We start from the raw sequence: 27,653 nt of genomic DNA, 5'->3' as shown, positions 1-27,653 counted from the left end.
CCGAGGATTCGAACTCATCCTCTACGTATAGGGGAAGGAGTGGCAGAACCTAGGGTGGAGTTAAAAGAGGGGTCAGCCTGGAATCCCTACGTAGCCACAAAGGAGTTAAGTCCAACCTCCCTTGACTGCTCTTCATGCTGTAGCCATTTCATGCCAAAACAACCAGACATGAGTCCCCCCCCCCATGACATCTCTCTGCTAAACAACCAATTCCCATGATACTGTCTATGCTCTAGGACCGTGATGGCGAACCTATGGCACGCATGCCACAAGTGGTACGCAGAGCCATTTGTGCTGGCACGTGAGCCGCAGATAAACTTACTTCACTGCGCATGCGCGCATCTCACAGTTGATTTTTTTTTCGGTTGGTTTGAGGCCTTTTTGGCCTCGCAGAAGCTTGGGAAAAAGCCTCTGCAAGGCTTTTCAGGACGATAGGCCCGTTTCGTCACTTCCTGTAATACTGGAAGTGACAAAACGGTCCTATAATTCGTCCTGAAAGCCTTGCAGAGGCTTTTTCCCAAGCCTCTGGGAGGCCGAAAAGGCCTCAAACCAACCGAAAGATCAGCTGTGAGGTGTAGTGCAGGTAAAGGGGTGGCTGGGGGAATTGTGCAGTGGGGGGGCGCATTGTATTCTGGGTGCTGGCATGCAGGGCGTGCAATTTTGGGCACAGAAGCCCAAAAAGGTTAGCACCACTGCTCTAGGACGTCAAGCCACCTGATTATCTCTCTCATCTTTTCATCTTTCCTATTTCCTTAGCTTCTGATGACTATAACTGGGTTGTTTGTATCTCATGATTTATGTAGGTTGTCTTTAATTTAGGATCCTATTACAATTTTTGTTGTTTGCGCACTTAGTATCCTATGACCATCACTGCATGCTGTAGGTTACGCTTTATGACGATGGTACCTTCTGATCACGGTCATGATTTACCACTTGTTGCTTGTGTGCACACTGAGAGCTTAAGCACCGGAGACAAATCCCCTGTGTCTCCAATCACACTCAGCCAATAAAGGAATTCTATCTCTCCGTGGCATGGTTTCCCCAGGAGACGAAAGGGCGTTGTGCCTTGTGGATGTGAAAAAAGTGAAGCAGTCCCTCGCTCAGTCCCACCTCCCAGCTCAACCTGATGTCTCCCCCAATATTTTTGAGGCTGTGAAAGGCTGCCATCTTTTTGCGGCTGGCAAGGTAAGTAGTAATTAAGTAAGTAACCCTCCATGCTCTCAGTCATTCACGGAACAATGCGTGGACACAAATGAAAATAGTTGGACGAGCAGGAGCAAAAACGGTCAGTTACTAAGATTGTTGGATGAGCAGGCACAAAAACAGCCAGTTACTAAGATAGTTGGACGAGCAGGCACAAAAACGGCCAGTTACTAAGATTGTTGGACGAGCAGGAGCAAAAACGGTCAGTTACTAAGATTGTTGGATGAGCAGGCACAAAAACGGCCAGTTACTAAGATAGTTGGACGAGCAGATACAAAAAAGAGTCGTACATGTGAAAAATGGTCCTAAGTCACTTTTTTCAGTGCCATCAGAACTTCAAACAGTCACTAAATGAACTGTTGTAAGTCGAGGACTACCTGTATCTCCCTAATGTGAGGCCAAGCAAGTAAGCAAGCAGGCCTGGCCCCAGCCCTCAAAGACAGACCCTGACTTACAAACTTTCATTCCGTGTAAGCAAATGACTGTTACTGACGTGTTTGGCCTCTTATTGATTGAATCCGATCCCCGGCATTGCCAGCCTCTTTCCCATATAGGCGCTTCTGTTGGCTTCCTTTGACAGATCGACAACGGGTTGTGCATCTGCGCGGCCATGCCCAGCAAAGTCGTGGTGTTGCGTTACAACGAGAGCCTCAGCAAGTACTGCATCAGGAAGGTAAAGGGACTTCTGGGTCCGTGGATGCCCAACCATGTCTCCAGTGAAAGGCTGGTGGCACCTCCATTAGATTCATTGAATTGGACCACGTCTCCTTCTCTTTAACCTGCCTGCTGTCAACTCATAAAACATTCCTATGCCTGTTTTAATAGTTGCCATTAAAAAAAGAAGGGGGGGGAGGAAGGAAATCTGGAAGAGCCGTGCAGCGGTTTGGAAGCGAAAGTACATTCCAAGTCTTTATCTTTAAAAGACTGTAACTAAACTACCAGAGCTTCAGCCGGGAAGGGTTTTTTTCTCCCATGAAGGGAGAACTTTGCTGACTGAGCTTGTGCACATTGTTGGTTTTTTGTTTGTTTTTTTGTTTTGCTCTCGCAGGAGATCGAAACCTCGGAACCCTGCAGCTGTATCCATTTCACCAATTACAGCATCATCGTGGGGACCAATAAGTTCTACGAAATTGAGATGAAGCAGTACACCCTAGAAGGTAGGAATCCCTTCTTGACGGCCTGCTTTGGAGGGAGAGCATTCAAAAGGCTGTGGGGGTAGGGGCGATGGTTCAGGCCTTAGCAATAGCAGTCTCCCTTAGACTTATAGACCGCTTTACAGCCCCTCTCTAAGCGCTTTGCAGAGTCAGCCTCTTGCTCCCAACCACCTGGGTCCTCATTTCACCCACCGTGGAAGGACGGAAGGCTGAGTCAACCTTGAGCCTGCAGAGATTCGAACTGCAGGCAGAGTTTTCCTGCAATGCTGCTTTCTAACCACTGCGCACGAAGGGAGGGAGGGAAGGAATGAAAGAACGAAGGAAGGAGAAAAGGAAGAACAATAGCAGAGAAGGAGGAGAAGGAAGGAAGGAAGACCAATGGCAATAGCCCTTAGACTTATACAGCTTCCAGGTGCTTCCCAGCCTCCTCTAAGCGGTTTACAGAGTCAGCCTCTTGCCCCCAACAATCTGGGTCCTCATTTACTGACTTCGGAAGAATGGAAGGCTGAGTCCACCATGAGCTGGTCAGGATCAAACTGCTGGCAGTGGGCAGAGTTTGCCTGCAATGCTGCTTTCTAACCACTGCTCACGAAGGGAGGAAGGGAAGGAACGAAGGAAGGAAAGAGAAAAGGAAGAACAATAGCAGAGAAGGAGGGGAAGGAAGGAAGGAAGGAAGGAAGGAAGGAAGGAAGGAAGGAAGGAAGGAAGGAAGGAAGGAAGGAGAAAAGGAAAAACTGCAATGCTGTATTCTAACCACTGTGCACGAAGGGAGGAAGGGAAGGAACGAAGGAAGGAAAGAGAAAAGGAAGAGCAATTGCAGGGAGGGAGGGGAAGGAAGGAAGGACAATAGCAATAGCACTTAGACTTATATACCGCTTTATAGTGCTTTACAGCCTTCTGTAAGCAGTTTGCAGAGTCAGCCTCTTGCCCCCAACAATCTGGGTCCTCGATTGACCCACCTCGAAAGGATTGAGTCAACCTTGAGCCAGGTTAGGATCGAACTCCTGGCAGTGGGCAGAGTCGGCCTGCAATGCTCCGTTCCAGCCTCTGCGCCACCGCAGCTCTTTGGTGTAGGTTTCCAGGCAACGTCCGGCTTTCACCAAGGCTGAAATGTGTCGTTTTAGAATTCCTGGATAAGAATGACCACACCTTGGCATCCGCTGTCCTTGCATCTTCCAACAATAGTTTCCCAATCAGCATCATCCAGGTGAACCCAGCAGGGCAGAGGGAAGAGTATCTGCTTTGCTTCCATGGTAAGTTGATATGAGAGATGGTGGACGGGAAGCAGGGAGCTGGTGTAATAGACTGGGGTGGAGTGGAGTGGAATGGAATGGAATGGAATATATGGAATTGAGTGGAGTGGAATGGAGTGAAATGGAATGGAATATACGGAGGTGAGTGGGGTGGGGTGGATTAGGAATAAGAATGGAGTGGAGTGGAATGGAATGGAATTAAATGTGTGGAGTGGAATGGAATTGAAAGGAATATATGGAATGGAGTGGAGTGGAGTGGAATGGAAGGTATGGAATAAAGTGGAATGAAGTGGAGTGGAATTGAATGGAATATATGGAGTGGAATGTATGCAGTGAAGTGGAGTTGAATTGAGTGCAATGAAGTGGAGTGGAATAGAAATAGGAATGAAATGTGGAAGTGGAGTGGAATTGAGCGGAATGGATGGAATGGAATGGAGTGGAGTGGAATGGAATAGCTTTATTGGCCAAGTGTGATTGGACACACAAGGAATTTGCTTCTGCAATCATGTCTCCCCTAGTCCTGTGGTTTTTCCCCCCCATTAAACTAGTCAACATCCAATTTCTGCAACCGTTCTTTGTAAGTTTTAGCCTCCGCTCCCCTAAACATCTTCGTTGCTCTTCTCTTTTTAGTGGGGGGGAGGGGGGAGAGAAATTTCCCATCTTGAGAATTTACTAATTGCTGGCTTAAGGACAATTGGATTTCGGGACTCTTGGCAGACAGTATTTCTTTCTTTCTTAAATATCCCACTTCAATTACAGTATTATTATTATTTTTTCCAACTTCCTTGCAGAATTTGGGATTTTTGTAGACTCCTATGGAAGGCGCAGCCGCTCAGACGACCTGAAATGGAGCCGCCTGCCTTTGGCATTTGGTGAATATAGGATTTATCTCTGACTTCCTTGCTCGGCACGGAGCTCATTGTGGTATTTTTTTGGAATGCGGAGGGTTGGAAAATTACTCCAGGAAAATTCATATCCTTCAGAGATTTAGCTTTTAAAAAAATACAGGTAATCCTTGACTTAGGACCATAATTCAGGCCCCAAAAGATCTGTTGATAAATGGGATGTTTGTTGAGCTTTGCCCCATTTCAGGACATTTCTTGACACCGTTGTTAAGTGAACACACTGCGGTTGTTAAGTTAGTAACACGGTTGTTAAGTGCTCCCCCGTTGATTCCGCTTGCCAGTTGGTCACAAAAGGGGATCCCATGATCCCAGGATGCTGAGTTAGTTGCCAAGGGTGTCTGGATTTTGGTCACGTGACCTTAGGGATGCTCCAATGGTCATAAGTGTGAAAAACGGACGTAAGTTCGCTTTTTGGGGGGGGCATTGTAGCATTGAATGGTCACTAAGTCCAGGACTGCGTGCCTTGGCAAAGCTACACAAGGAAAAAAGAATCTAATAAAAATTACCTTTCCCATTCTAGCATCTCTTGTAGGTATGTAGGTCAGTTTTTCTCAACGTTCAGTGTTCTAACCTAGACCTTCCCAAGATCATGAAACCATCCCGATAAAACCCCTTTTATTTAGGTTAAAAGGAATTCCTCTCCAGCTAAGTCCCAGCCAACAGTCCTTCGAGAGAGTTCACAATTACAGATCTTTATCAGGCTTGGAGAGTTGCCAGGCCGATAGATTCCAAACGCCACGCTGTAGGAACAGATCTTCACCCTCATGAATTAAACGAATTGTCTCCTGCAAGCACCACTCCCCTTTCGCTCCTCTTTATTCCCTATGGAAGGAGCCATTCACCGTCCACCTGTGCCCTTACTCCCAAGTTGAGTGTTTCTTAACTCTTCTGGCAGCTCTGTGCATGCGCACACTAGGAACAGGCTCCAGCTGCTCTTCTTCCCCACTGATCTCCGACTCCAAACGCAGCTGATAACTGTCAGACGGCCCTGGCCTCGTCTCTGCCTCCGACGCAGAGCCCTCGTCAGAGCCTTTCCCAGACTCCAGGACTGGCCCATGTTCCCCCCCCCCCTTCAAACCTCCTCACTGTCCAAGTCTGCTGCCAGCTCCGCTGGCCGCTGGGTGGGCCATAACAGCCAGACATTTTAAAATTTAACTTGGATTCGGACAGAAACAGTCTGTCCCCCTGATGACTTTCTCTAACCTGGCTTCTCTCTTTCTGGGCACGGCCACAGCCTATCGGGAACCATACCTGTTTGTGACTCACTTCAACTCCCTGGAGGTGATAGAAATTCAAGTACGCGCCTCTCTCGGGTAAGTCAGCCAAGCATCAAATGGCTCCTAAGCCTTGAGGACAAGATTTGTCCCACGCATACCCACCCACCCCCATCTAAAGAGTATCTTTCTTTCCTCCCCGGCTGCCAGCATCCCAGCCCGAGCCCACCTGGACATCCCGAGCCCTCGTTACCTGGGCCCGGCCATCTCCTCCGGAGCCATTTACCTGGCCTCTTCCTACCAGGACAAACTGAGAGTCATTTGCTGCAAAGGGAATTTGGTGAAAGAATCCAACAACGAGCATCATCGGGGCTCTTCCACCACCCGCAGGTAAGAAGCGGCATTCCAGCTTCGAGGGAGAATCCGGGATGCCTTCTAGCTAAAAGGTGGGGGGCTTGAGAGGGGCTCTGCAATTGGGCAGGTGGGATGGGAAGGGGGCATGGCAGGGATCGGGGAAGCACCTGTCTTTGGGTGTCCCAAAGCGGCTTTCTCAGGAGGCCACTGGACTTCGTTTCTTTCTTGTGAAGACGTTTTGCTTCCCATCCAAGAAGCTTCTTCAGCTCTGACAGGATAGTGGGGGATGGAAGGATTTATATTCCTGGCAGACAGCTGGTCATTTGCATCCTTTTAGAGGGTCGTTGAGACCACGTGGAGGTTTATAGCCATATCTGTTGCTATAAAATTTGGGATGAACACCCTTTGAACAAAGGAAAAAAATTGCAGACTACAGGGACCCCAGAGCATTATTAAGGGTGACTCTGAGGACACAGATAAAACCTCCAAGTGGCCTCAACGACCCTCTAAAAGGATGCAAATGACCAACTGTCTGCAAGGAACATAATAAATTCTTCCATTCCTCACCATCCAGTCAGAGCTGAAGAAGCTTTTCGGATGAGAAGTGAAAGGTCTTCAAAAGAAAAGAAAAAAAAAACAAGAAAGTGCAGTGGCCCTGAAAAAAAAGGCATCTTTGGGACACCTGGATGATGGAGAATCTCTACAGATTTTTATCTTTGGGTATGCTTTGCCTTTCCCCAATTCTCCAGCGTGCACGGACAATACACGGTGCTGCAAATCGCAATCTTAACTGGACATTTCCCCTTGTCCCTTGTGTCAAGCCTGAATTTGATGAAGTGGTGGATTGGTTGATATCTGGATTATTCACATGAATTCAGTTTGACCCATTGGGAGCTGAAACGGGTGACGGGGAGAGTCGAAAGGGATGGAGCTCCAGCCAAAACAACATAGCTGGACGATGAGTCAGCTGCTTTTCCAATGGCTGCCTGGCCAGAGGAAGGAAGGAGGAGCGAAGTTGTCAGGCAGCCGTTTCACATCCTGGTTTGGAAAATGTGACCTATTGTTTTGGAAAATTGAAAAGAAGAAAAAAAAATCCTAGTTATAGCGACGTGGAAAGCCGGGAAACCTTCAGCGCTGGCTTTCCACTAGTTAGTGCCAAGGTGGTGTACCTTAATAAACTTGTTCTCTGAGGAAGCGAAATGCCTCGGAGTTTATTTTATCCTGGTTGCATTATTGGGAACCTGACTCTTTTTATTTTTTTATTTTTTGGGATGGACAGCAGCCCAAACAAGAGGGGCCCGCCCACGTATAACGAGCACATAACCAAGCGGGTAGCGTCGAGCCCGGGGCCTCCCGAAGGTCCCGGCCACCCTCGCGAGCCAAGCACACCGCACCGCTACCGAGAAGGAAGGACAGAGCTACGGAGGGACAAGTCCCCGGGACGCCCCCTGGAGAGGGAGAAATCCCCGGGAAGGGTGCTCAGCACCCGCCGAGAAAGGTCCCCCGGGAGACTGTTTGAGGAGAGCAGCAGGGGACGAATACAAGTGGGGCGCCCGGACCCCCTCGCCCAGGTCAACAAGGTACGGCAGGATGGGGACACGCCCCCCCCAATTGTGAAAAAAATAATGGTTCTCCTCCCTCCCAGGCCCCTGGGGGAAATGAGAGTCATTTTGGTGTAGTGGTTAAGATACCAGTGTAGAAACTAGGGGATGGTGAGTTCTAGTCCCGCCTTACACGTGAAAGCTGGTTGGGGGACTTTGGGCCAATCACCAGGAGATGGTGAGTTCTAATCCCGCCTTAAACGTGAAAGCTGGTTGGGGGACTTTGGGCCAATCACCAGGAGACGGTGAGTTCTAACCCCACCTTAAACGTGAAAGCTGGTTGGGGGACTTTGGGCCAATCACAAGGAGACGGTGAGTTCTAATCCCGCCTTAAACGTGAAAGCTGGTTGGGGGACTTTGGGCCAATCACCAGGAGAGGTTGAGTTCTAATCCCGCCTTAAACGTGAAAGCTGGTTGGGGGACTTTGGGCCAATCACCAGGAGACGGTGAGTTCTAATCCTCCCATAGGCATGAAAGTCAGCTGGGGACTTACTGCTTGAAAAGGTGATGTTTAAAATTCTTCCGAAAATGCTCTTAACATTTGAGAGAGAGGGAGAGGGAGAGAAAATTCAATGTCCCTTTTTCTTCTTCTTTTTTCCGCCTTCTCCTCAACAGGTCTGGGACCAATCTTCAGTATAAGCGACACAAGCCTCCACCCTCCGACCCTGAACTCCAAGGAAGAACACAAAAACTATCCAGAATTAGGTGCAACACCCATTCTCCACCGCCCACCTCCCCAAGTAACCCTAACTTTTTAACTCCCCAAGTAACCCTCAATTTTTTTCCCCCCTTCCGCCTTCCTGTCCCACCTCGGGGGAGGGTGTCCTTTTTCTTTCTTTTTTCCCCTTTTCCTCCCCTATCCCGGTCCCTTGGGGAGAAGAGGGGGGGGGGGAGGGAAGAGGGGGGGAGGGACGGGTCAATTTGTATTACTGCTCCTTTCAAAGCAGTTCCTCGATTTTTCTATTTCGCTTTCCCCTGTCCCGTCAATCGTCCGATTGGCGACGGGGCTTTTGCCCAAGACTGAGAAGAAGAAGAAAAAAAACAACAGCAACAACAAAACACAAAACTTGGCTGTCCGTTTATTTTGGGGGAAAAGCCTCGTATAACCAGCAACGGTCCGGTGTCTTTTTGTCTGCTCCCCAGTGTTCCTCCTCTCTTCCGCTGCAGAGCTCTAAGCGAAACCGCGGGCGACGGAGGGAATCCGTTGCTTCCCAGAACATGATGATGATGAGGATTATCATTTTTGGAATTTTGACCGTTCCAAATCCAAATTTTAACACAACACACACACACACACAACGTAGTTGTCAGCGCAGCTCTGTGGTTGCAGGGAAGAAATGTCCATTTTGAACGATTCCCCACCTCCAATGCGCCTCGACCGTCGATGAAAGCTGCCCACTGGTCTCTCGCCCTCTGCATCCAAAGGCTCCCGGGGGAGGCGGTCTCAACTGCTCCGTTCACACACACACACACACACACACACACACACATGCACAGAGCCAGGCCTCCGCCCTCCCCTCAGGCTTTTCTGCATGGCGACTTCCCTGCATGCTTCCTGCGCCGCCGTCACCTTGACCGCAGCCTCTTTTTCAGTTGCTTTGCTCGATATTGTATATCTCGTAACTTTCCCGTGTTCGAAATACCGAAGCCTTTTCTCTTCGAGACGATGCTGCAACCGAGAACCATCCCTTTGTGGACCTGGGGAGGAGGGTGTGCAGGGAAGGGCAGGGGAGGACGGGGGGGAAGAAACCTTGCACCCAAGGAGGAGCAAATGGGACGGTTCTCGAGGACCACCGCTGCAACTGAGCCCACCGAGGCAAAGCCCCTGAAGCCGGCCCAGGAATCCGGCCCATCCACCGAACGAGATGACCAGCAGAGGAGACGCTACCTTTCCCCAACCCGGGATCAGGGGGAAAGAGAGAGAGAGAGAGCAGGCAAGCCGACCCCGTGGCCAAAAGGAGCGAGGAAAGTCACAGAAAGAGGAGGGGGGAACCCTCTTTGCCATCCAGAGGAGATTTCCCCCCCACCTCCTCGCTTTTGGGGAAAGGATGTGGGCGACAAACCAACTGTGGCTCTTCTTCCTGCCACCGCAGCCCCGCCTTCGCTTCTCATTCTTGGCTCCCGCTCAGTTCCAACACACCGTTTTGAGCCGTAGTTTGCTTTTGCCCTCTGTTTTTTTTTTTTTGCTCCCAGCTGGCCAGAGCAAATCCACCTGCCTCCGCCGGTTCCTTTGGGCACCCCAACTTCCCAGTGCCGCCCTACAGAGAGGCCTCCCCTCTGATGTTTCCCGCTTCGGGTTTGGGGGCCTTGTTGTGGATAAACAGGGTCAGGTCGATTGCATTCTCCGGCGGTTTGTCAGGAAACGTGCAAGGATTTCCGTCTCTTGGAAATCCCAAGAGCTCTTTTAAGGTCTTTAGCATCTCATGGGGAAAAGGAGAAAAAAAATAATGAAATAAAACCCCTCCTACTGATTAATACTACTACTACTATTCCTTAATAATGATAATCCCTCATTACCTGAACACTCGGCTTCTCGAGTCCTTGAAAGTGTATATCGCGTGTCTTGTTTGTGAAAAATGCTTCCTGCTATAGAATAGCTCCGAACACTGTACATATTTACAAGAAACTTTATATTCGTAAAAAAGAAAAAAAAAGGAATCAAATCCGTTTCTACTTTTTTATTGTAAAGCGTGCAGTTTCCATTTGTTGGTTTTGGGGTTTTGTTTTTTGTTTTTGGTCCCTTCCACCAAGTAGATTGGGGTCCCCAAACTTGGCAACTTTTAAGACTTGGGGACTTCAAACTCCCAAAATTTCCCAAGTCTTAAAGTTGCCAAGTTTGGAGACCTCTGAAGTAGACCTTGGAAAATTTTGTCTCTTAAGGGGTCTCCGGCTGCCCCGAAGCCATCCCCCTCCCCCTCCTTAATCCGGTAGGCTCCCACTACCAAATTGCGTGCCCTTCTCTTGGCGAGCCACAACTCGGTAGGAACGCAAAATGAAGGTTTTAGGTGTGACAACCAGATCGGAGTAGCCTTTAAATCGCCTTTTTATTATCGCAGACCAGGAAAAGGAAATAGTTTGCACCCTTCCCTTGAAAAGTGATGGAATTTCCTGTCGAATCAATAACGAAATAAAACTTCACTCATATTTCCTGGCACGGGTGCGATGGGCTTTTCCTTCCAGCTGGAATCTTTTTTTTCAACCTTATCCTAGAGTCTTCCTACGTCACCACTGCCTTTTAATATATATATATATATATATATATATATATATCCCTTCCAACTCTGTTATTCTGTTAGAATCTTTATACCAACCTGGACAAATTTAAATATGTCGACGACCAACTATACTTTGGTCCAGTTGCCCTGATTTTAAGTTTTGTTTTTAATTTTTAAACCCTGGACAAATGGCTATCCAATTTCTTCTTGGAAACCACCAAGGATGGGAGCACCCGTAACTTCCGAAAGCAACTTCCGTTCCACCGGTTCATTATTCTCACTGTTAGGAAATTCCTCCATATTTTCAAGCTGGATTTCCCTCCTTGTAAATTTCACTTCCTGACAGCTGAATTGGGAAGAAATTGGTGAACTATCTTTTTTTTTCTTTTTAATGCAACTCTCCAAAGTCGCTCAGTGAGGGTTTGGCCACAGGCTTTGTCTGCCCAGTTGGAGAAGTTGTCCTACCGCCTTCTGTTATGTAGCAGGACCGGCTAGACCCACCGCCTTCCTGCAACCTGTTGGCCAATCCACGTTGATTTCAAAATTTGAAATCTCAACCTTTTATCTTCTCCTCCAGCCAAGCGAGCTCTGGCAGTGTCCTATCTGGTGCTTCAGTATTTTATTTTATTTTTTCCCCCAAACATCTGACACAATTTCAGGATGTACACCTCGGGAACAAGTCCCGCTCGGCGAGAGGACGAAACGCTCAGCTTGATCATGTAAATAGGTCTATTTTTTTAAAACAAAGCTAGTTTATACAGGGTCTGATGGAACTTCTACAGGGAGCGTGTCTTTATGTGTCTGTCTGTCTGTCATCCAGGGGTTTCTTGACCGTAGCCACTTCCATGATGCGTGGGACTTCCCAGCTCCCAGAATTCCCTTCCCCCCACCACCACCGTGGGCGGATCTCGACTCCCAGAATTCGCCCAGGCTGGTTGGGGAATTCTGGCAGTTGAAGTCTACGCATCTTAAAAGCCGCCAAGATTGAGAAACACCGGTCTAAACGCAAGCAACTCAAGCTTCAAGGAGTCCCCTTTCAGGGGTGGGCTGCTAGGGGTTCCGGAGAGCCCCTAGCTAAGATTCTGGGCAGTTTGGGGACCCCCCCCAAATCCCACTCCTGGCTGGCCCCTCCCAGGAGTCCCCACACAGCCTGTTTTGGGTGCAGGTAAGGGCAGGGTCCGCGTGGAGGCTCGGGGAAGATGAAAAATGGGCCTCCTGGAAGTTCATTTCTAGCTCCCAGAGAGCCTCCGGAGTCTCCGGAGGCCGTTTTTGCCCTCCCAGAGTCTGGAGGAAAAGCCTCCGGAGTCCGGGAAGGGCAAAAATGACATCATGGAGGCCGACCAGGCCACGCCCACCCAGCCACTGGGCAGAGAACCCCTTTGCTAACGTGTTTTGAAGCCCGCCCCTGGCTCCTTTTGCCTTGCCTACCGAACCACCTGTGGCCAGGTGACCAGGGAAGGACCTTTCCCTTTGGATTGACGTCCGGCTCATAGCAACGCAGCTCTCTGCATTAAAAGGACCACTCTCTCCTGCTTCTGACTTCTGTTGTGCCTAAATCTTGAATGTATAAATGAACGGCAAAGCTTGTTTACAAAATGTTCCTTATTTTTGTTTTTCCCCTTTGGTTGTGCGCGGGAAAACCAACCAACCAACCAAAATATACTTGTTGAAGAACTTGTGGCTCTGTTCCTGAGACTTGTAATCTTGTCCTCTCCCCCCTTTCCTCAAAACATGTCCTGCCCGTGTTTCACTTACAGGTTAAGCCCTCGACTTAACGGCGGTTCGTTAAGCCAGCAAAGTTACAAAGGCGCTGAAAAGAACTGACCGAGGACCATTTTTTTCCCACATTTAACGACCGCTGCTGAATTCCCCCCGTGGTCACGTGATCCAAATTCAGATCCTGACCATACTGTATTTATGATGGTCCCAGTGTCACATGATTCCCCTTTGGAGACCACTTGATGGGCAAAGTCAACGGGGAAGCTACATTCGCTTAACAACCTAGGGTTACTAATTTAACAACTACAACGATGGCAGGAAAGCAAAGTAAGGCAAAATTCACTTAATGTCTCGCTTAGCAAGAAAACCTTTTGGCCTCAATTGTGGTCGTAAGCCGAGGACAGCTATTATTATTATTATTATTATTATTATTATTATTATTATTATTATTATTATTATTATTAATTTCCCCTCAAAGCACAAAATCGTGAGGGAGCGAAGTTTTTCCTTGGCCATTATCCCAGTCCTTTGTAGTTCCACCTTCTGCCCTTTGAAATTCTCACCCTAGCCATTCCCACGCTCCCTTGCAGCCTAAAATCCCCCGGCTTAGAAAACTAGCCGAATCTCCCTTGGCTTTTTCTACGGGAGGGAAGATGGACCCACGGATCGGGAAGTAGCCCTCCCCACGCCTCTCTTATCTCAGCCCTGCCTTCCAAAACACCAAATCTCTTCCTTGGACTTTCTTATTCAACCTGCCTTTGGATTATGGATTTCCTGTCTGGCCGCTCACAGAGGGTCAGATGAGGTAATCGTACCTCTCTATTCAGCCCTTATTCTTAACACTGGGTACACCACAGGGTTGCATGTTGAGTCCCTTACTCTATACTCTTTATGGGCACGGCTGCATTCCCACTCACGCTAGTATTACTACTGCTAAATTTGCAGATGATACAACAGTGGTGGGATTCATCTCTGGGGGGGAGGATGAGTCTGCCTACTGAGATGAGGTGGGCCAGTTGCTTTCGTGGTGTGGAAACAATAACTTGGCCCTCAACACCAATAAGACCAAGGAGCTGATAGTGGACTATATAGAAGGAACAGATCAGACATCCAGCCCTTGCTTATTGATGGAGACCGAGTGGAGCAAGTGGGCAGTTTTCTGGGTGCTACCCTAAAAGAGGACCTCACCTGGGGTGCTCACATTGCAACCCTGGTCAAAGGGGCACAGCAGAGATTAGACTACCTGAGGCTTCTCAGGAAACAACTGAATGGAAAACTGCTGGGGACCTTCTACCGCTGCACCAGAGAGAGTATCTTAACTTACTGCACCTCTGTATTGGTTTGCCAATTGCTCAGTGGCAGATAGGAAAGCGCTCCAGAGGGTGGACATCACTGCCCCTCAGAGTATCATGGGTTGCCCTCTCCCCTCTTTGGAAGAGCTTTATAGCTCCTGCTGCCTTAAAGAAGTTCAAAACATCCTCAAAGATCCATCTCATCCTCGGCAGCCTTTTTTTTTTTTTTGAACTATTACCATCTGGCAGACGGTACAGGACGATAAAAACAAGGACAAATAGGCTCAAAAACAGCTTCCATCCCAGGGCAGGAACTCTATTGAATTCCACTGTATAATGCAATCTTAATGCAATATCAATTCAATATATAGAATGTGAGGGACGGGTGTTTGTGTTTATTTTCATTGTCAGAACGTACACTGAAGATGGTGTTTAATTTTGTTGCACGAGGTGCAATGACAATAAAGTAAACAATGTTGAGACTCTAGAAAGAGCACAGAGAAGAGAAACAAAGACGATTAGGGACCTGGAGGCTAAAACATATGAAGGAGGATTGCAGGAACTGGGCATGGCTAGTCTAAGTGAAGAGAAGGACCTGGGGTGAGATGATAGCAGAGTTCCAGTATTTGAGAGGCTGCCACAGAGAGGAGGAAGGGGTCAACTTCTTCTCCAGAAGGCAGGGCAAGAAAGAACGGGTGGAAACTCGTCAAGGAGAGAAGCAACCTAGAACCAAGGAGAAATTTCCTTCCAGTGAGGACAATTAACCAGTGGAACTGTTTGCCTCCAGAATTTATGGATTTTCCAACACTGGAGGTTCTTCAGAAGAGATTGGCCAACCATTTATCTGAAATGGTAATAGGAGACTCCTACTTGAGAAGGGGGTTGGACTCGATGACCTACAAGGTCTCTTCCGACTCGTTATCCTGTATCCTCAACGTGAGCAATAAAACACTTCAAAAGCGTTCGAACTTTGAAGGAGAAAAGTGCAACCTCTTGTGTTTTTTTTAACCCATAGTGCCTTTATTGATTAAAAAAAAAAACCTTTCCGAAAAGGGTAATTATCAAATTGCAAGACCGGTAGCACTAAAATACTAATTCGGGATGCTGCCGTCGAGCTGATCATCCCGAGGAATAAAGCTGTTGGGACGGCTGGAGATCTCCAAAGATCCACCCAACCACCGAAAAGCACCGAGGCGGCTGAAATTCCCCTGCCAAAGAGAGAGCAGGGGTTGGGTTGCTTTCCCCTTTCTTTGGTTCTTATTGCTGCTGTGGTCGTGAACTCCAAACCGTTGTGTGTGCGTGTTTCTTTTTTTAAATTAAAAACAAAACAGAACGAGACAAGAGTTGCCCCAACGGTGAGGCAACGGTGTAGGATGAAGACATTTTTCAAGAGCTGAGTCGCCCTTGTTCCCCCTTTTGGCTGTTGTTAAAAGCCACCCGCTGGCTTTTTGGAGGTAGGAAGCATCAGAAGAATTGAATTTCCAAGGTTTAATCGGCCTGCGCAGTTTGGATGTCCTTTGGGTTGCTCAGCAGGCGGCTTCGCGCTTGATGGGACAAAACCCAGGGCTGCTGAATCTGGATTCAAAGAACAGGAGAGAAGGCACCAGTTCAACCCAACAGGATTATCTCTCTCTTTTTGGGGGGTGGGGGACGGTTTGAACAGCAAGGACGATTCTGGGGTCATTGGGGATGGCAATTCCTCTCTCTCTCTCTCGGACGAGTCCGCTTTGCCTGCCCTCCTTCATATGGGCTTGTACAGCAACGTGGTGACGTATTTCTTCTTGTAACGGTGGGTGGCGCTCAGCACCATCACGCCGTCCTAAAGAGAGGACGAGAGAGCCGTTCAGAAGAGGGAGGAGCTGCCAAAACAGCCCCCTCCGCCCCCAAAACCTGGCAACTTTTAACACTTGTGGACTTCCAAACTCCCAGAATTTGAATCTCAGAAGGCTCAAGGTTGGACTCAGCTGTTCCAACCTTCCAAGGTAGGTAAAATTAGGACCCAGATTGTTGAGGGGGCAAAAGGCTGACTCTGTAAACTGCTTAGAGGGGGCTGGAAAGCACTGTGAAGCGGTATAGAAGTCTTAAGAGCTATTCCTATTGCTTTGCTCTTCGTTTTCCTTCCTTCCTTCCTTCCTTCCTTCCTTCCTTCCTTCCTTCCTTCCTTTCCCGTGCAGTGGTTAGAATGCAATATTGCAGGCTAACTGCCCACTGCCAGGAGTTCAATCCTAACTGTCTAAAGATTCTCCTCAAGTGGAGAGAGATTGCAGAGGAAGGGATTGCAAGAGAGTCAGCTATGCTGGCTGGAGAATCCTGGGAGTTGAAGTCCACAAGTCTTAAAAGTGGCCAAGTTTGGGGACCTATGCGCCAAAAGAAGGGCCCCGTAGCGGCCAGGGAGGCCTCTCTTACCTTGATGGACAGCGCGTAGAGGTGGTTGAGCATGACGTGGTTGGGTTCAGGAAGGAGGGCCGGGTCGCACTAAAGAAGAAAGAGCTTCGGGTTATGGATTCGACCTCAAAAAGGACCCATAGACAGGACGTCCTCCCTGCCACATGCTAGACCAGGGCTTGGCAACCTTAAAACACTCCAAGAGCCATTTGGAACTCTTTCCCACAGAAAACAACACCAGGAGACACACAACCTGGGTGGGCATGGCCAACTCAACGTCCCTCCCACCCAGTCACCTGACCAGCCCCTAGCCAGGCCTACCCAGGTTTCGTGGCTTCCGGTGTTGTTTTCTGTGGGAAATGGGTGTCTCTCTCTTTCCCGCCACCTCCCTCTCCCTCTGAATATCAACTCTGAATCGGAGAAGCCCAAGGCCAGGAAGGCTAACCATTTGGCCTGCTTCTCTACTTACAGAAATCCCCGTGTCTTTGTTCAGGATGACTTGGAGCAGGTGGGGAGGAAGGATGGGGGGCGACTTGAGCCTCTCTTCCGGCTTGACGATGTAGGGGTCCTGGTGATACGGTCCGGGGGGCGAGCTCGACAGTTCTGGGGAGAGTGAAAGAGGGAGCATACTAGATAAAGGGCTTGGCAACTTCAACTCCCCAAATTCTAGCTGGCTCGGGAATTCCGGGAGCTGAAAGTCTCAAAGATGGGGAATTCTGGGAGCTGAAAGTCTCAAAGTTGGGGAATTCTGGGAGCTGAAAGCCTCAAAGTTGGGGAATTCTGGGAGCTGAAAGCCTCAAAGTTGGGGAATTCTGGGAGCTGAAAGTCTCAAAGTTGGGGAATTCTGGGAGCTGAAAGCCTCAAAGTTGGGGAATTCTGGGAGCTGAAAGCCTCAAAGTTGGGGAATTCTGGGAGTTGAAGTCCACCCATCTTTAAAGTTGCTGCAGTTGACAAACAATGGGCTACATAAAGGGGAATTATGATGGCTGAGAAGTGCTGAGGAACTTTCTCCTTCACTCTGTGGAGGGAAAACCGACGAAAAGCGTAGTATAAGCCTTAAAACAGGCATGCGGCTGTTAAAAAGGAAGGTCTTCCCCTCAACCAGTTTGTGGCCCTCTGCTCTTTAAAAAGTGACGGGCCTCGGCTGCCAAAGACTCCCCGGTCCCCAAGATTATGTAGCTCTGGGTAGTTTCCAGGATGGAAAAAAAACACACTTCTGAGAGATGTATTTCATGCTAAAAATAGGGCTAAGGCCAGAATGTTGGAAAACCGCTAATTCTAAAGCCGAATGAACAAGGACGTTCAAGTTTGCAGCTATTAAGATTGTTGGCCGAGCAGGTACAAAAACAGCCAGGGAAATGATGGAAGCCTGGGAAATGGTCTCCTTGTCAGTCAACAGGAGGGCTGATTCACCACCAATTAGGAGCCAAAGACTTGGCAGCCCAAGGCAACAACAGCCAATCGCGGGCCATCAGCACACCAATCAACCAATAGGAAAGCACCACATAAACATGACTCGCGAAAGAGCCCAAAGCACCACATTCCAGTAGAGAGAAATGCCCTGAGGGCGGGCTCGAGCCCAAGTCCGAAAGCTCGGAAGAGTAAGCCTCTGCTCCGAGGGGCCAACTCAGATGAGACTGTGCAATAAACAGAAGCGTTGTCCTCACTTCCCTTTCAGGTTCTTGCACGCGCTACTTACCGGAGACGTCAGAGCATTTTTGGGAATCGACCATTAAGGCATCGAAGACTTCAAAGTCAGTCTTCTTCACCTGGATCACGTTGTTGACGGTTCCTAGTTGGCTGGTCACAACAGGCTAGGGAGAGAGATTGTTAGATCCAGCAGGGAAGTTTGTTAGATCAAACAGAACATTGCCCTATAACAACCCCATAATCCCTTGCGGGGTGTAGCCTGGGCAACTAAATGGAGCTGGATGTTTTGCTGGCTGGATGCCCTTCCTGTCGCCAGTGCGGAATTTTTTTCATCTCATGATGCCGAGAGAGAGAAATCTCTGCCTCTACTTAGGATCAAACTCACAGCCTCCTGATTGTGAGGCCAGAGCTCCAACTCTAGGCCAGCACACCACTCAGTTGCCCTATATTTACTTTGGGGGAGAAGGGAGGAAATTATGTTTACCTCCCCAAATATTAGCCATTGAAATGGAAAGCTCAGCTTAAGATTCCCTGAGCATATGGAAAAGGTGACAAAAGAGGCAACAGGTGAAAGCTTGTTAAAAAGAGATCCAATCCAATCCGGAATTTCCCGACCAAGAGAATAATTTATCAGTTGGACGGCTTGCCTCTGGAAGTTGAGCGTGTTCCATCCAATGGGGGTTTTCAAGAAAAGATTGGGCAAACCATTTGTCCAGGATGATATAAGGACTTCTGCTTGATCAGGGGGTTGGACTAGATGACCTCCAGGCTCCCTTCCAGCCCTATAACTCTATAAGTATTCTTCCCTTTGAAGGAAGGGGCAGTCTCTTGAGACCAAGTCCCTGATCTTTTCCGAACAATCTTAACTCAGCTCCTTGCGACTTTATGAAAGCCCATCAGGCTACAAATTTTTGTTCTGACCCAGGCTTCCTGAGACCGTAATTAAGCACACGCTTAGTCCAAACAACTCTTGTTTTATTTCAACGCTGGGAATTATGTGCATTCCCAGCCCATAACAAGTCCCAAACAGTCCCTCGAGATAAGCACCCACCTTTCTCTCCTTTGAATGCCTGCCAACAACCAGAGTGCCAAATGAATTATAAAAAACCAACCGAAGTACAAAGTCCACATGGAGCTTCAAAGTTTAATCCGAACAGAGCGAACAACTTTGCTTCCTGCAAAGGTTTCTTCACCTTTGCCTGTCTATTATACCTTAGGGGAGGGCCAATCACCTCCCAGCCTTACTCCCGAGTCGCCCTTTTGTCTCAGCTGCTCTCCCCTTCTAGCAGCTCTGTGCATACGCGCACTGGAAACAGGCTCCCCTTGTTCCTCTTCCTCGCTGCTGCCAGACTCCAGAGGCTCTGGAGTCAGCGTCCCACTCCCACAGATGGTCCTGGCCCCATTTCTGCATCAGATGCAGGACCCTCGTCCAAGTCCTCTCCAGATTCCCGGACTGGTCCCCGTTCTTCCCCACTGCCCGATTCCGCTGCAGTCTGCACTGGCTGCCGGCGAACCACAACACTTTTGTGCCGGAATAGACCGTTTACACATTTATCGCTCCAGATACATAAATGGCAGGAGTGGCTGGACCACTGTTGCTATTTCCCCCAACCCAAATAACCAGAAAAGTTTAACTCAGGAAGAGCAGAGGAGCTGGGAAGAAGCTCAACTGCCAGCCATCAAAGGCCAAGAAATCCGTTTATTCATTCCCAGGGCACAAAAAAACGAACCAGATCGCTGAATTTGAAAAAACAAAAACAAAACCCAAACCCTCACCTCGGAAGGATCGTGCGTCCACTGTCCATCCACGTAGAACTTGTACTGGTGTTCGCCTTCCGGAAGATCAAGGATCGCGACGAAATTGTTATGGCTGCGCCAAGCGGGGGAGAAAAGACACAGCCCATTAACACCCATTAAAGGCCCAATTCAGCCATTCCATTGCAACCGACTCGGGGGAAGGACTCATCACAAGAGAATAACGTTAAGCCCGACAAACCTTGCTGGAGGGTTTGGGGGCCGGTCCCAGTCCAACCTACCTTGTTGTTGTGGGAACAATAAAGAGGAAAGGAGTATTAGACACGGTCTGCTGCCTTGAGTGACTTATAAATGTTTATGGGAATTCTCAGCCATCCAGATCACAGTTGTCCCAAAGGTGCTTTTTTTTTTAAAGAAGCAACTGGAGTTTCTGGTTTTTCTGCAGAAGACGTTTCGCTTCTTCATCCGAGAACCTTCTTCAGCTCTGACTGGATGGTGGAGGAATGGAAGGATTTATACTCCTTGCAGGCAGCTGGTCATTTGCATTTCTTTTAGAGGGTCCTTGAGGCCACTTGGAGGTTTCTCTGTGTCCTCAGGGTCACCTGAGTGGTGCAAATGCGCATGGAGCCTTCTTGGAACTGCTGAAAGGACTATGTGGTAGACTGGAGATAGTTGATGTTGTATTCCCTCCCCTTCTGTTGAGAGAGGGCTGTTCAATTCGGACATCGATGGCCTCTTTGACCCTGAGGACACAGACAAGCCTCCAAGCGGCCTCAAGGACCCCCTAAAAGAAATGCAAATGACCAGCTGCCTGCAAGGAGTATAAATCCTTCCATTCCCCACCATCCAGTCAGAGTTGAAGAAGCTTCTTGGATGAGACAGGAAACGTCTTCAAATAAAAACCAGAAAGTCCAGTTTCCTCTTGAAAAAAGAAAGCCCCTTTGGGACTATTTATAAAGTAATAAAGGCAGGATAAAACGCTAAATCAATAAAAATAAACAGAGGATGCAGCCCTACATATTTATTGGCAATGGACCTCAGGTCACTTCCAGCACCTGTTTTCCTTCAGAAACTTAAAAAAAAAGGGAGGAATAAAGCAGGGAGAAAAACCTATCCCATAATCAAGATTTAAGGGCAGTCTGGGGACACCAGGCACCAAAATAATAATAAAAAAACAAAACCATTTTCCACTGCATATTTATGGGATAGATAAAATAACAAACCGGCCGTCAATCTCTACAGATCCATTAACAGACGTCGCTCATGTATGAACCGATTCTTCCCCAGGGAAAATGAAGCTTCCAGGCTCGCAGTTTACCTCCGAGTAAGCGGGAGCTTGTTCCAACTGTTGAAGGAGCCCGATAAAAAAACTTCCTTGCCTCCGCCGGTCCACCGGAAGACGGTAGGCTGCGCCTGGGTGGGAGCCTTATCGCTCACCTCCAGATCGTGTTTCCAAGCCAGGAATTCATCTTTCTCCATTCCTCCAGCCTAGAAAAAACAGCAGATTTTAGGAAACAAGCCAGGATCGTTCGGGAGATATTATAGCTTGGGGGAGGGGGGGAAACCCATGGTTGCGTCGAAGGCCTTGCTATGCGTCCTCCCCACTAAAGACGCAAGGAACTCAAGCAGGCAAAGGAAGATCACAGACAGGAATCACATGATATTCTGCTTAATGATTGACAGGAAAAGGACATAAAACCAGGCCCAAGACAGTCACGTGATTGCTGACTTAACACCGTCCTTCCCAGATATGGATCATCATTTAACGACTCCATCCTCCCTTGCGGGGTAGAGTCTGAGCAACTGAACAGAGCTAGCTGAGTGTTTTACTGGCCGGATGCCCTTCCTGACTCTGGTGCTGAGTTTTGTTCGGCAGATATATTCTCATTGTGCCCAGAGAGAGAAATCTCTGCCTCTACTTAGGATCGAACTCACAGCCACCTGATTGTGAGACGAGAGCTCCACCTTCAGGCCCCCGCACCACTCTCATTCCCAGATACGGATGGGGGGAAGATTGGTTTTTGAGGTGGTAACACTCAGCGTTGAGATATTTCTTTTTTAATAATTTTTATTAGACATTTTCCAACAGTTTAAAAACATATTTACACTTCCAACAACGTTACACCATTGTCATCATTCATGTTCATATATCAATTGCTATATTACTTTTATATCTGTTGTCTAGCCAAATATACCAGGCGTCCCAGACTAGATACTCAGTTTCATTTTTATCTTTTAACTCAAGGGTCAGCCTGTCCATCTCTGCACAGTCCAGGATCTTTCTTATCACTGTCCCCTCAGTTGGTATATTCTGCTGCTTCCAGGACCGTGCATATACAATCCTGGCCGCTGTTATTATATGTAAAATAATATATACATCTGTTTTAGCATGACTTTCCCTTAATATTCCTAATAAGAACAGTTTCCAGTCTGAATTTGATTTCTCCCCCGTTATTTCCTCTATCCATTTATGAATTCTACTCCAATATTTTTTTTGCTTCCAAGCATGTCCTTCATGTGGAAGAAGGTGCCCTGTTTATATTTTTACATTTCCAACAGTTTGGGCTTTTATTTGGGAACATCTTGGCCAATCTGGCAGGGGGGTAGATATCATCTCTAGAACATTTTGTATATGTTTTCTCTATACGCTGCTGATAGAGTTAGTTTATAATTTTTCCCTCCACATTTTTTCCCAATATTCTAATTCAATGTTATATCCCAGATTTTTCACCTTGGGATATTTCTTAATGCAGCAAGACATCACCTACTTTCATTTCTTCCGCGCTGAAGAGGTCGGCGTCTTCAGGGCTGTCCATCAAAATCTTGGGCCTGTCTCCATCCTTTGAACCGCCGGGGCTGTCTCTTCGCGGGGTCTTATGACCCCCCTGGCGATCGACCCCAGACCGCTCACTGCTGGTGTTCCCCATGGCTCTCGAGGAGGAGGCTGAAACGACGGCAACGGGCAGGTGGCCAATCTTTGATTTCAACTGCTGGCTAGTTGCCCTCGTAAGAGAAAGAAGCCAAAACCACCCCTAGAAGAAGAGGAAAACAAACTTTAGATTAAAAAAACATGGCTCGACGGGAACAGACAGATAGTCCTCGACTTACAATGGTTCATTTAATGACCGTTTAGTGAACTTACATCACTGAAGATGTTTGGCAAGTGACTCATACTTATGACGGTGGCAGTGTCCAGAGGTCACGTGATCCCCTTTTGTGACCTGACCAGCAGGGGTTGGCAACCTGCGGCTCTGGAGCCATATGCGGCTCTTTTGGCCCTCCGCTGTGGCTCCCTGTCGGCTGATCCCACCCCTGACCCGCTTAACAACCAGATCCACTTAACCACAAGGTGACTGACTTAAAACAACAGCAGGGAATTTCCCTTAACTATGGCGGGGATAGGAAGGTCGTTAAAATGGAGCAAAAGCCCCACCTAACCCAGGTCTCGCTTAATGACATAAACGTTGGTCTCCATTGTGGTCACAAATCAAGGACTGCCTGTATAAACTCCAGGGAAGCCCGGAGAAGCAAGGCTTGGGGGAAGGGGGGCAACTTTGAGCCTTCTAGGTTCTATCATATCACAAGAGCCAAAATGGACCCCTAACACCAAAAACGTCATTAAAAAAGCACAACAAAGAAGGTTCTTTCTGCACCAACTCAGGAAGCTCAAACTGCCCAAAAGCTGCTGCTGATCCAGTTCTACAGAGGAATTATTGAGTCCGTCATCTGCACCTTTATAACTGTCTGGTTTGGTTCTGCAACCCAACAGGACAGACACAGACTCCAGAGAGGAATTAGGATTGTAGAAAAAACCATGGCTACCAACCTGCCTTCCATCAAGGACCCCTATACTGCACGAGTCAAAAAGAGGGCTGTGAAAATATCTCCAGACCCCTCACATCCCGGACATAAACTGTTTCAACTCCTTCCCTCAAAACGACACTATAGAGCCCTGCACATCAGAACAACTAGACACAAGGGGAGTTTTTCCCCGAACGCCATCACTCTGCTAAACAAATAATTCCCTCAACACTATCCAATTATTTACAAAATCTGCATTACTATTACTATTAATCTTCTTATCACCCATCCCCTCCCACTTGTGACTGTATGACTGTAATTTTGTCGCTTGTATCCTTACGATGTATATGGGCTGTTTCCTAGTATGATTTGATTGCTTATTTGTACCTTATGACTATCATTAAGTGTTGTGCCTGATGATTCTTGACTCTTGATGAATGTACCTTTTCTTTTACGCAAACTGAGAGCATTTGCACCAAAGACAAATTCCTTGTGTGTCCAATCACACTTGGCCAATAAAGAATTCTATTCTATTCTATTCTATTCTATTCTATTCTATTCTATTCCTAATTCTTATTCTATATTCCATATTCTCTATTCTATTCTATTATTTTTCATTCCAACATTCTATTCTCTTCTAATTCTATTCTATTTCTAATAATTCGAATTCTATTCTATTCTTATTCTACTATTCTACCACTATAAGCCTGATTTATGTACATATGCTCTCAATGTACTTATGTACACTGAGAACATTTGCACCAAAGACAAATTCCTTGTGTGTCCAATCACATTTGGCCAATAAAGAATTCTATTCTATTCCATTCCATGGAGACCCAAGAGCCCCTGGGTGGAATTGCCAAGGCCGTCCTGTCCTACCTCGCGGGGCTGTTGTGAGCCCAAGACGGGGAAGCGGTGGGTTGGAGGGGGGGAAAGAGACGGGCTCCCAAATAATCCCACGCCCCAATCAGCGCTCCTTGCGGGACAAAGGAAGCGCCGATGAAGCGGGGGGCAAGGGGCTCCCCCGGGGGCGGATCAGCCGCCGCACTCTGCACATGCTCAGGAACCCCGAAGTCACCTTGCGCCCGATGAGCCGCCGCCGGTGGTGGCTTCCACCCGGCCACCTTCAAAGCCCGGAGAGGCGTAGCGGTTCACGCCGATCTCCTCCTTCCTGCACCGGCTAAAGAGCCACAGGAGGAGTCGCCGGTGCGGATCGCAAAACAAAAAAGGAAAACCACCCGGTTCTTTCACTTCCGGGCTCCCCGCTTCCGGAGGCCCCGCCGCGTCCTCTCCTTCCGGTTTCCGGGAAGCGGCTCTCGCACACCGCGCGTGCGCGTTCAGAGCCCCGGAGTTTAAAAAGAGCTTTGCTGGTTCTTCCGCTTCGCGCTCGGCCGAGCTCCCTGGACTTGCAATGACACCAAGCGGCCAGGAGGGGGCAAGCAAAGAATGAGAGGTGGGTGGGGGGAAAGAGAGTTTCACCGCCCGCCCCGGGGAATGCTGGGAGTTGAAGTCCACCTCGCCTCTTCTTAATAGGGCCAAATTTGAAAAGCCTGGGCTGGGCGTTTCCCACGTGCCCCAGAATTGGGGTGCAGCCAGGATCAGAAGGTGGGGGGGAAGGAGGGCTTCCTTCTCCCGTTCAAGCTTGCAGCCATCATTATATTGACCAGCATTTTAAAAAAAAAAAACCCACCCAGAAATCAGCTTCCTAATTTTGCCTCCCAATCAGAATAGAGCTGGAAGGGGCCTTGGAGGTCTTCTAGTCCAGCCCCCCTGCTCAAACAGGACATTTCGGACAATGTGACTGTCCAGACTGGGGGAAAGCAGCAATTTGTCCCGAAGCTTGAACCCAGAATACAGGCTCAAATGAGAGAGTTTATGAACACTTGATTTCCCTCCAGTTATTCATCCAGATGTTGACTGAATTGGGCAATTTTGTCCCCTTATTTTTATTTTATTTTATTTTATTTTATTTCTTTGTCAATCAACCCCTATCAAGTCCTTTCCCAAGGACCTGTTTGTTTGTTTGTTTGTCAAGCTTGTATGAGAAAACAAGTATCAAGAAACAAGACCTAGCCAGCAGAGGTTTGGAAGCAACGTTTTTTAAACAGAATAACGGCGTTGGAAGGAACCTTGGAGGTCTTCTAGTCGAACCCCCACCTCCTTTGCTCAGGTAGGAAACGCTACATCCTTCCGGACATGTTGATATTTGATGGTGTTAAAAGCTTTTCTGAGTAAAAGCTGCCTTTTGCAATTGACTGGTGGGGATTTTGTCAATGCCCATGGTATTTTAAGCGGTGCTTCGGATGTTTTGGGATGGCACCCAGGTTGCCTATGGTTATTGGTACTGCTTTCTTTTGTTGCTGTTGTTCTGTTTTGTATTTTGTGATATTTTAGATTAGATTAGATTAACAGAGTTGGAAGGGACCTTGTAGGTCATCTAGTCCAACCCTCCGTTCTGTTCCGCTGTCTCCAGGTATGGATGGTTGCATGGTCCGTCAGAAGCTTAAACTGGATTGGGCGTTTATACCCTTCCCAAAAGCATGAGAGAGGCCAATAGTGTTAAAGGGTATTAAAGTACAGTAATTAAATGAATTGATTAAATTAAATTAATACTATTCCTTATCCTATCCTATTCTATTTATGTTCTATTCTATTCCTATTCTATTCTATTTCTATTCTATTCCTATTCCTATCTTATTTCTATTCTATTTCTATTCTATTCCTATTCCTATTCTATCCTATTCCTATTCTATCCTATTCTATTCCTTATTCTATTCTATTCTATTCTATTCTATTCTATTCTATTTTATGGATTGCATTGGCTTTGTTGGCTGCCGCCGCACACGGCTACCTCATATTTAACTGAGCATCCATCCGTCCAGCTTCCCACGCCAACACGGAGGACTCAACCACTCACCTCTGAGCATGGACAGATTTCAGCCTTCCAGGAAATCTTGGTCCAACTTGGGCTTTGCGATGCGTTGGAACAAAAATCTCTCTGGTCTAAATAATCTGCAGCGTATTCTCACCTCGTCTACTGTAGATACCTGGGTATATTTAGCAGGTCCTCTCTAGGATTACAGACCAGGATATGAAGTCTCTGCTATTTTGCAGCTCAGCTGTCCTTAAGACCCCGAAGGAGGCTAACCTGATCCAGGCACACGTAGAGCCCCCACATCTGTCTCTGCCTGTAAACTCTGCAAAGAAAGTGGGGGAGGGAGAGAGGAGGAGAGCAGGGACTTGGGACTTGAGCCATCCCAGATCTGCTCGGGCTGGGAAGGGAGAATTTGACAGCTGAAGTCTGAGGCCATTCTTAGGACCACAAAAAATAGCGTCAAAATTGCTAATTACAGCTCAAAAGAGGTTGACCTCCGAAATACCACCTGGAGAAGGCGGTTGTGTTTGTGTGCAGCAGGAACCAGCCTACCTCGTTAAACGAAAAAAGGTTTCAAAGTCAGTTTTCCGTGAGCGCCACAGGACCACCAGCGTAGTTTGGTGAACACCTATTCCACCTACAACGAGGCCGTTCAACGGCACCGAAAAAAGGAGAAGCAGGGCCAGTGGTACGTGCGATTCAACTGGTGTAACAACCGGTTTGGTGATCACGCACTTCGTGTGAGCACGTACACTTCGCGTACGTCAGAGGTTCTGACCAGTTTTGGAGAACCGGAAGTGGAAATTTTGAGTAGTTTAGAGAATCAGCAATCCCGCCTCTGACTGGCCCCACCAACCCCATCTATTCTCTGCCTCCTGAGGCCCAGCTGATTGGCTGGGTCTTCTTGGGTTGCCCTGCACAGGAGAACGGAGCTGGAAAGCAGGTTAGGGTGGGGAGGGAATGGGGATTTTGCAGTATCCTTCACCTGCCACGCCCACCAAGCCACGCCCACAGAACCGGTAGTAAAAAAAAATGAATCCCACCACTGGTGCACATGTACACCATTTTAAAAAGCCCATTTTCAGCTATAATACTTACCTTCTATTGCACCCCCAGTGAGTAAAACAGCACCATGCATCAGCTGTGCTTCAAGACAAGGACATAAAGGACGGGAAAAGAGCAGGGGCGAATGGGCAGAGCCAAACCATCAACGGAACTACCGGTTCGCTTGAACCGTTGCAAACCGGTAGAATCCCATTCCCTGCGCGTGGGCCGTT

At 48.0% G+C, this 27,653-nt stretch overlaps 2 protein-coding genes across 20 annotated transcripts in view; one reads left to right on the top strand and one right to left on the bottom strand.

Moving 5' to 3' along the window:
- CIT (citron rho-interacting serine/threonine kinase) overlaps positions 1-8,729 on the top strand; it is a 98,062-nt gene extending 89,333 nt beyond the window's left edge. For 15 of the 19 annotated variants that reach the window (XM_087942729.1, XM_087942725.1, XM_087942730.1 and 12 more), the window contains 9 exons: positions 1,046-1,185; positions 1,784-1,876; positions 2,252-2,360; positions 3,482-3,610; positions 4,402-4,482; positions 5,750-5,828; positions 5,940-6,119; positions 7,363-7,663; positions 8,300-8,729. In XM_087942729.1, the coding sequence (XP_087798855.1) occupies positions 1,046-1,185; positions 1,784-1,876; positions 2,252-2,360; positions 3,482-3,610; positions 4,402-4,482; positions 5,750-5,828; positions 5,940-6,119; positions 7,363-7,663; positions 8,300-8,323 (1,136 nt within the window). In that variant the 3' untranslated portion in view covers positions 8,324-8,729. The remainder of the gene's footprint in view (positions 1-1,045; positions 1,186-1,783; positions 1,877-2,251; positions 2,361-3,481; positions 3,611-4,401; positions 4,483-5,749; positions 5,829-5,939; positions 6,120-7,362; positions 7,664-8,299) is intronic. The other 4 variants (XM_087942728.1, XM_087942726.1, XM_087942723.1 and 1 more) reach the window with 1 other exon arrangement.
- A 5,554-nt stretch (positions 8,730-14,283) lies between these two features.
- On the bottom strand, positions 14,284-22,728 carry PRKAB1 (protein kinase AMP-activated non-catalytic subunit beta 1). The gene is made up of 7 exons (XM_026684597.2): positions 22,469-22,728; positions 21,019-21,188; positions 19,722-19,815; positions 17,995-18,109; positions 16,765-16,898; positions 16,317-16,385; positions 14,284-15,729 (listed from the first exon to the last, which is right to left on the bottom strand). Exons 1-7 carry the CDS (start codon positions 22,625-22,627, stop codon positions 15,652-15,654), a joined length of 819 nt encoding a protein of 272 aa, XP_026540382.1. The 5' UTR covers positions 22,628-22,728; the 3' UTR covers positions 14,284-15,651.
- Positions 22,729-27,653: the final 4,925 nt, after the last annotated feature.

The sequence above is a fragment of the Notechis scutatus genome, chromosome 13 (assembly GCF_049901735.1).
Source record: "Notechis scutatus isolate UNSWTSFEM ecotype Mainland chromosome 13, rNotScu1.2, whole genome shotgun sequence".
Taxonomy (NCBI): domain Eukaryota; kingdom Metazoa; phylum Chordata; class Lepidosauria; order Squamata; family Elapidae; genus Notechis; species Notechis scutatus.
Note: the sequence above shows the minus strand (reverse complement) of the source record. Positions and strands in the feature narration are given on the sequence as shown.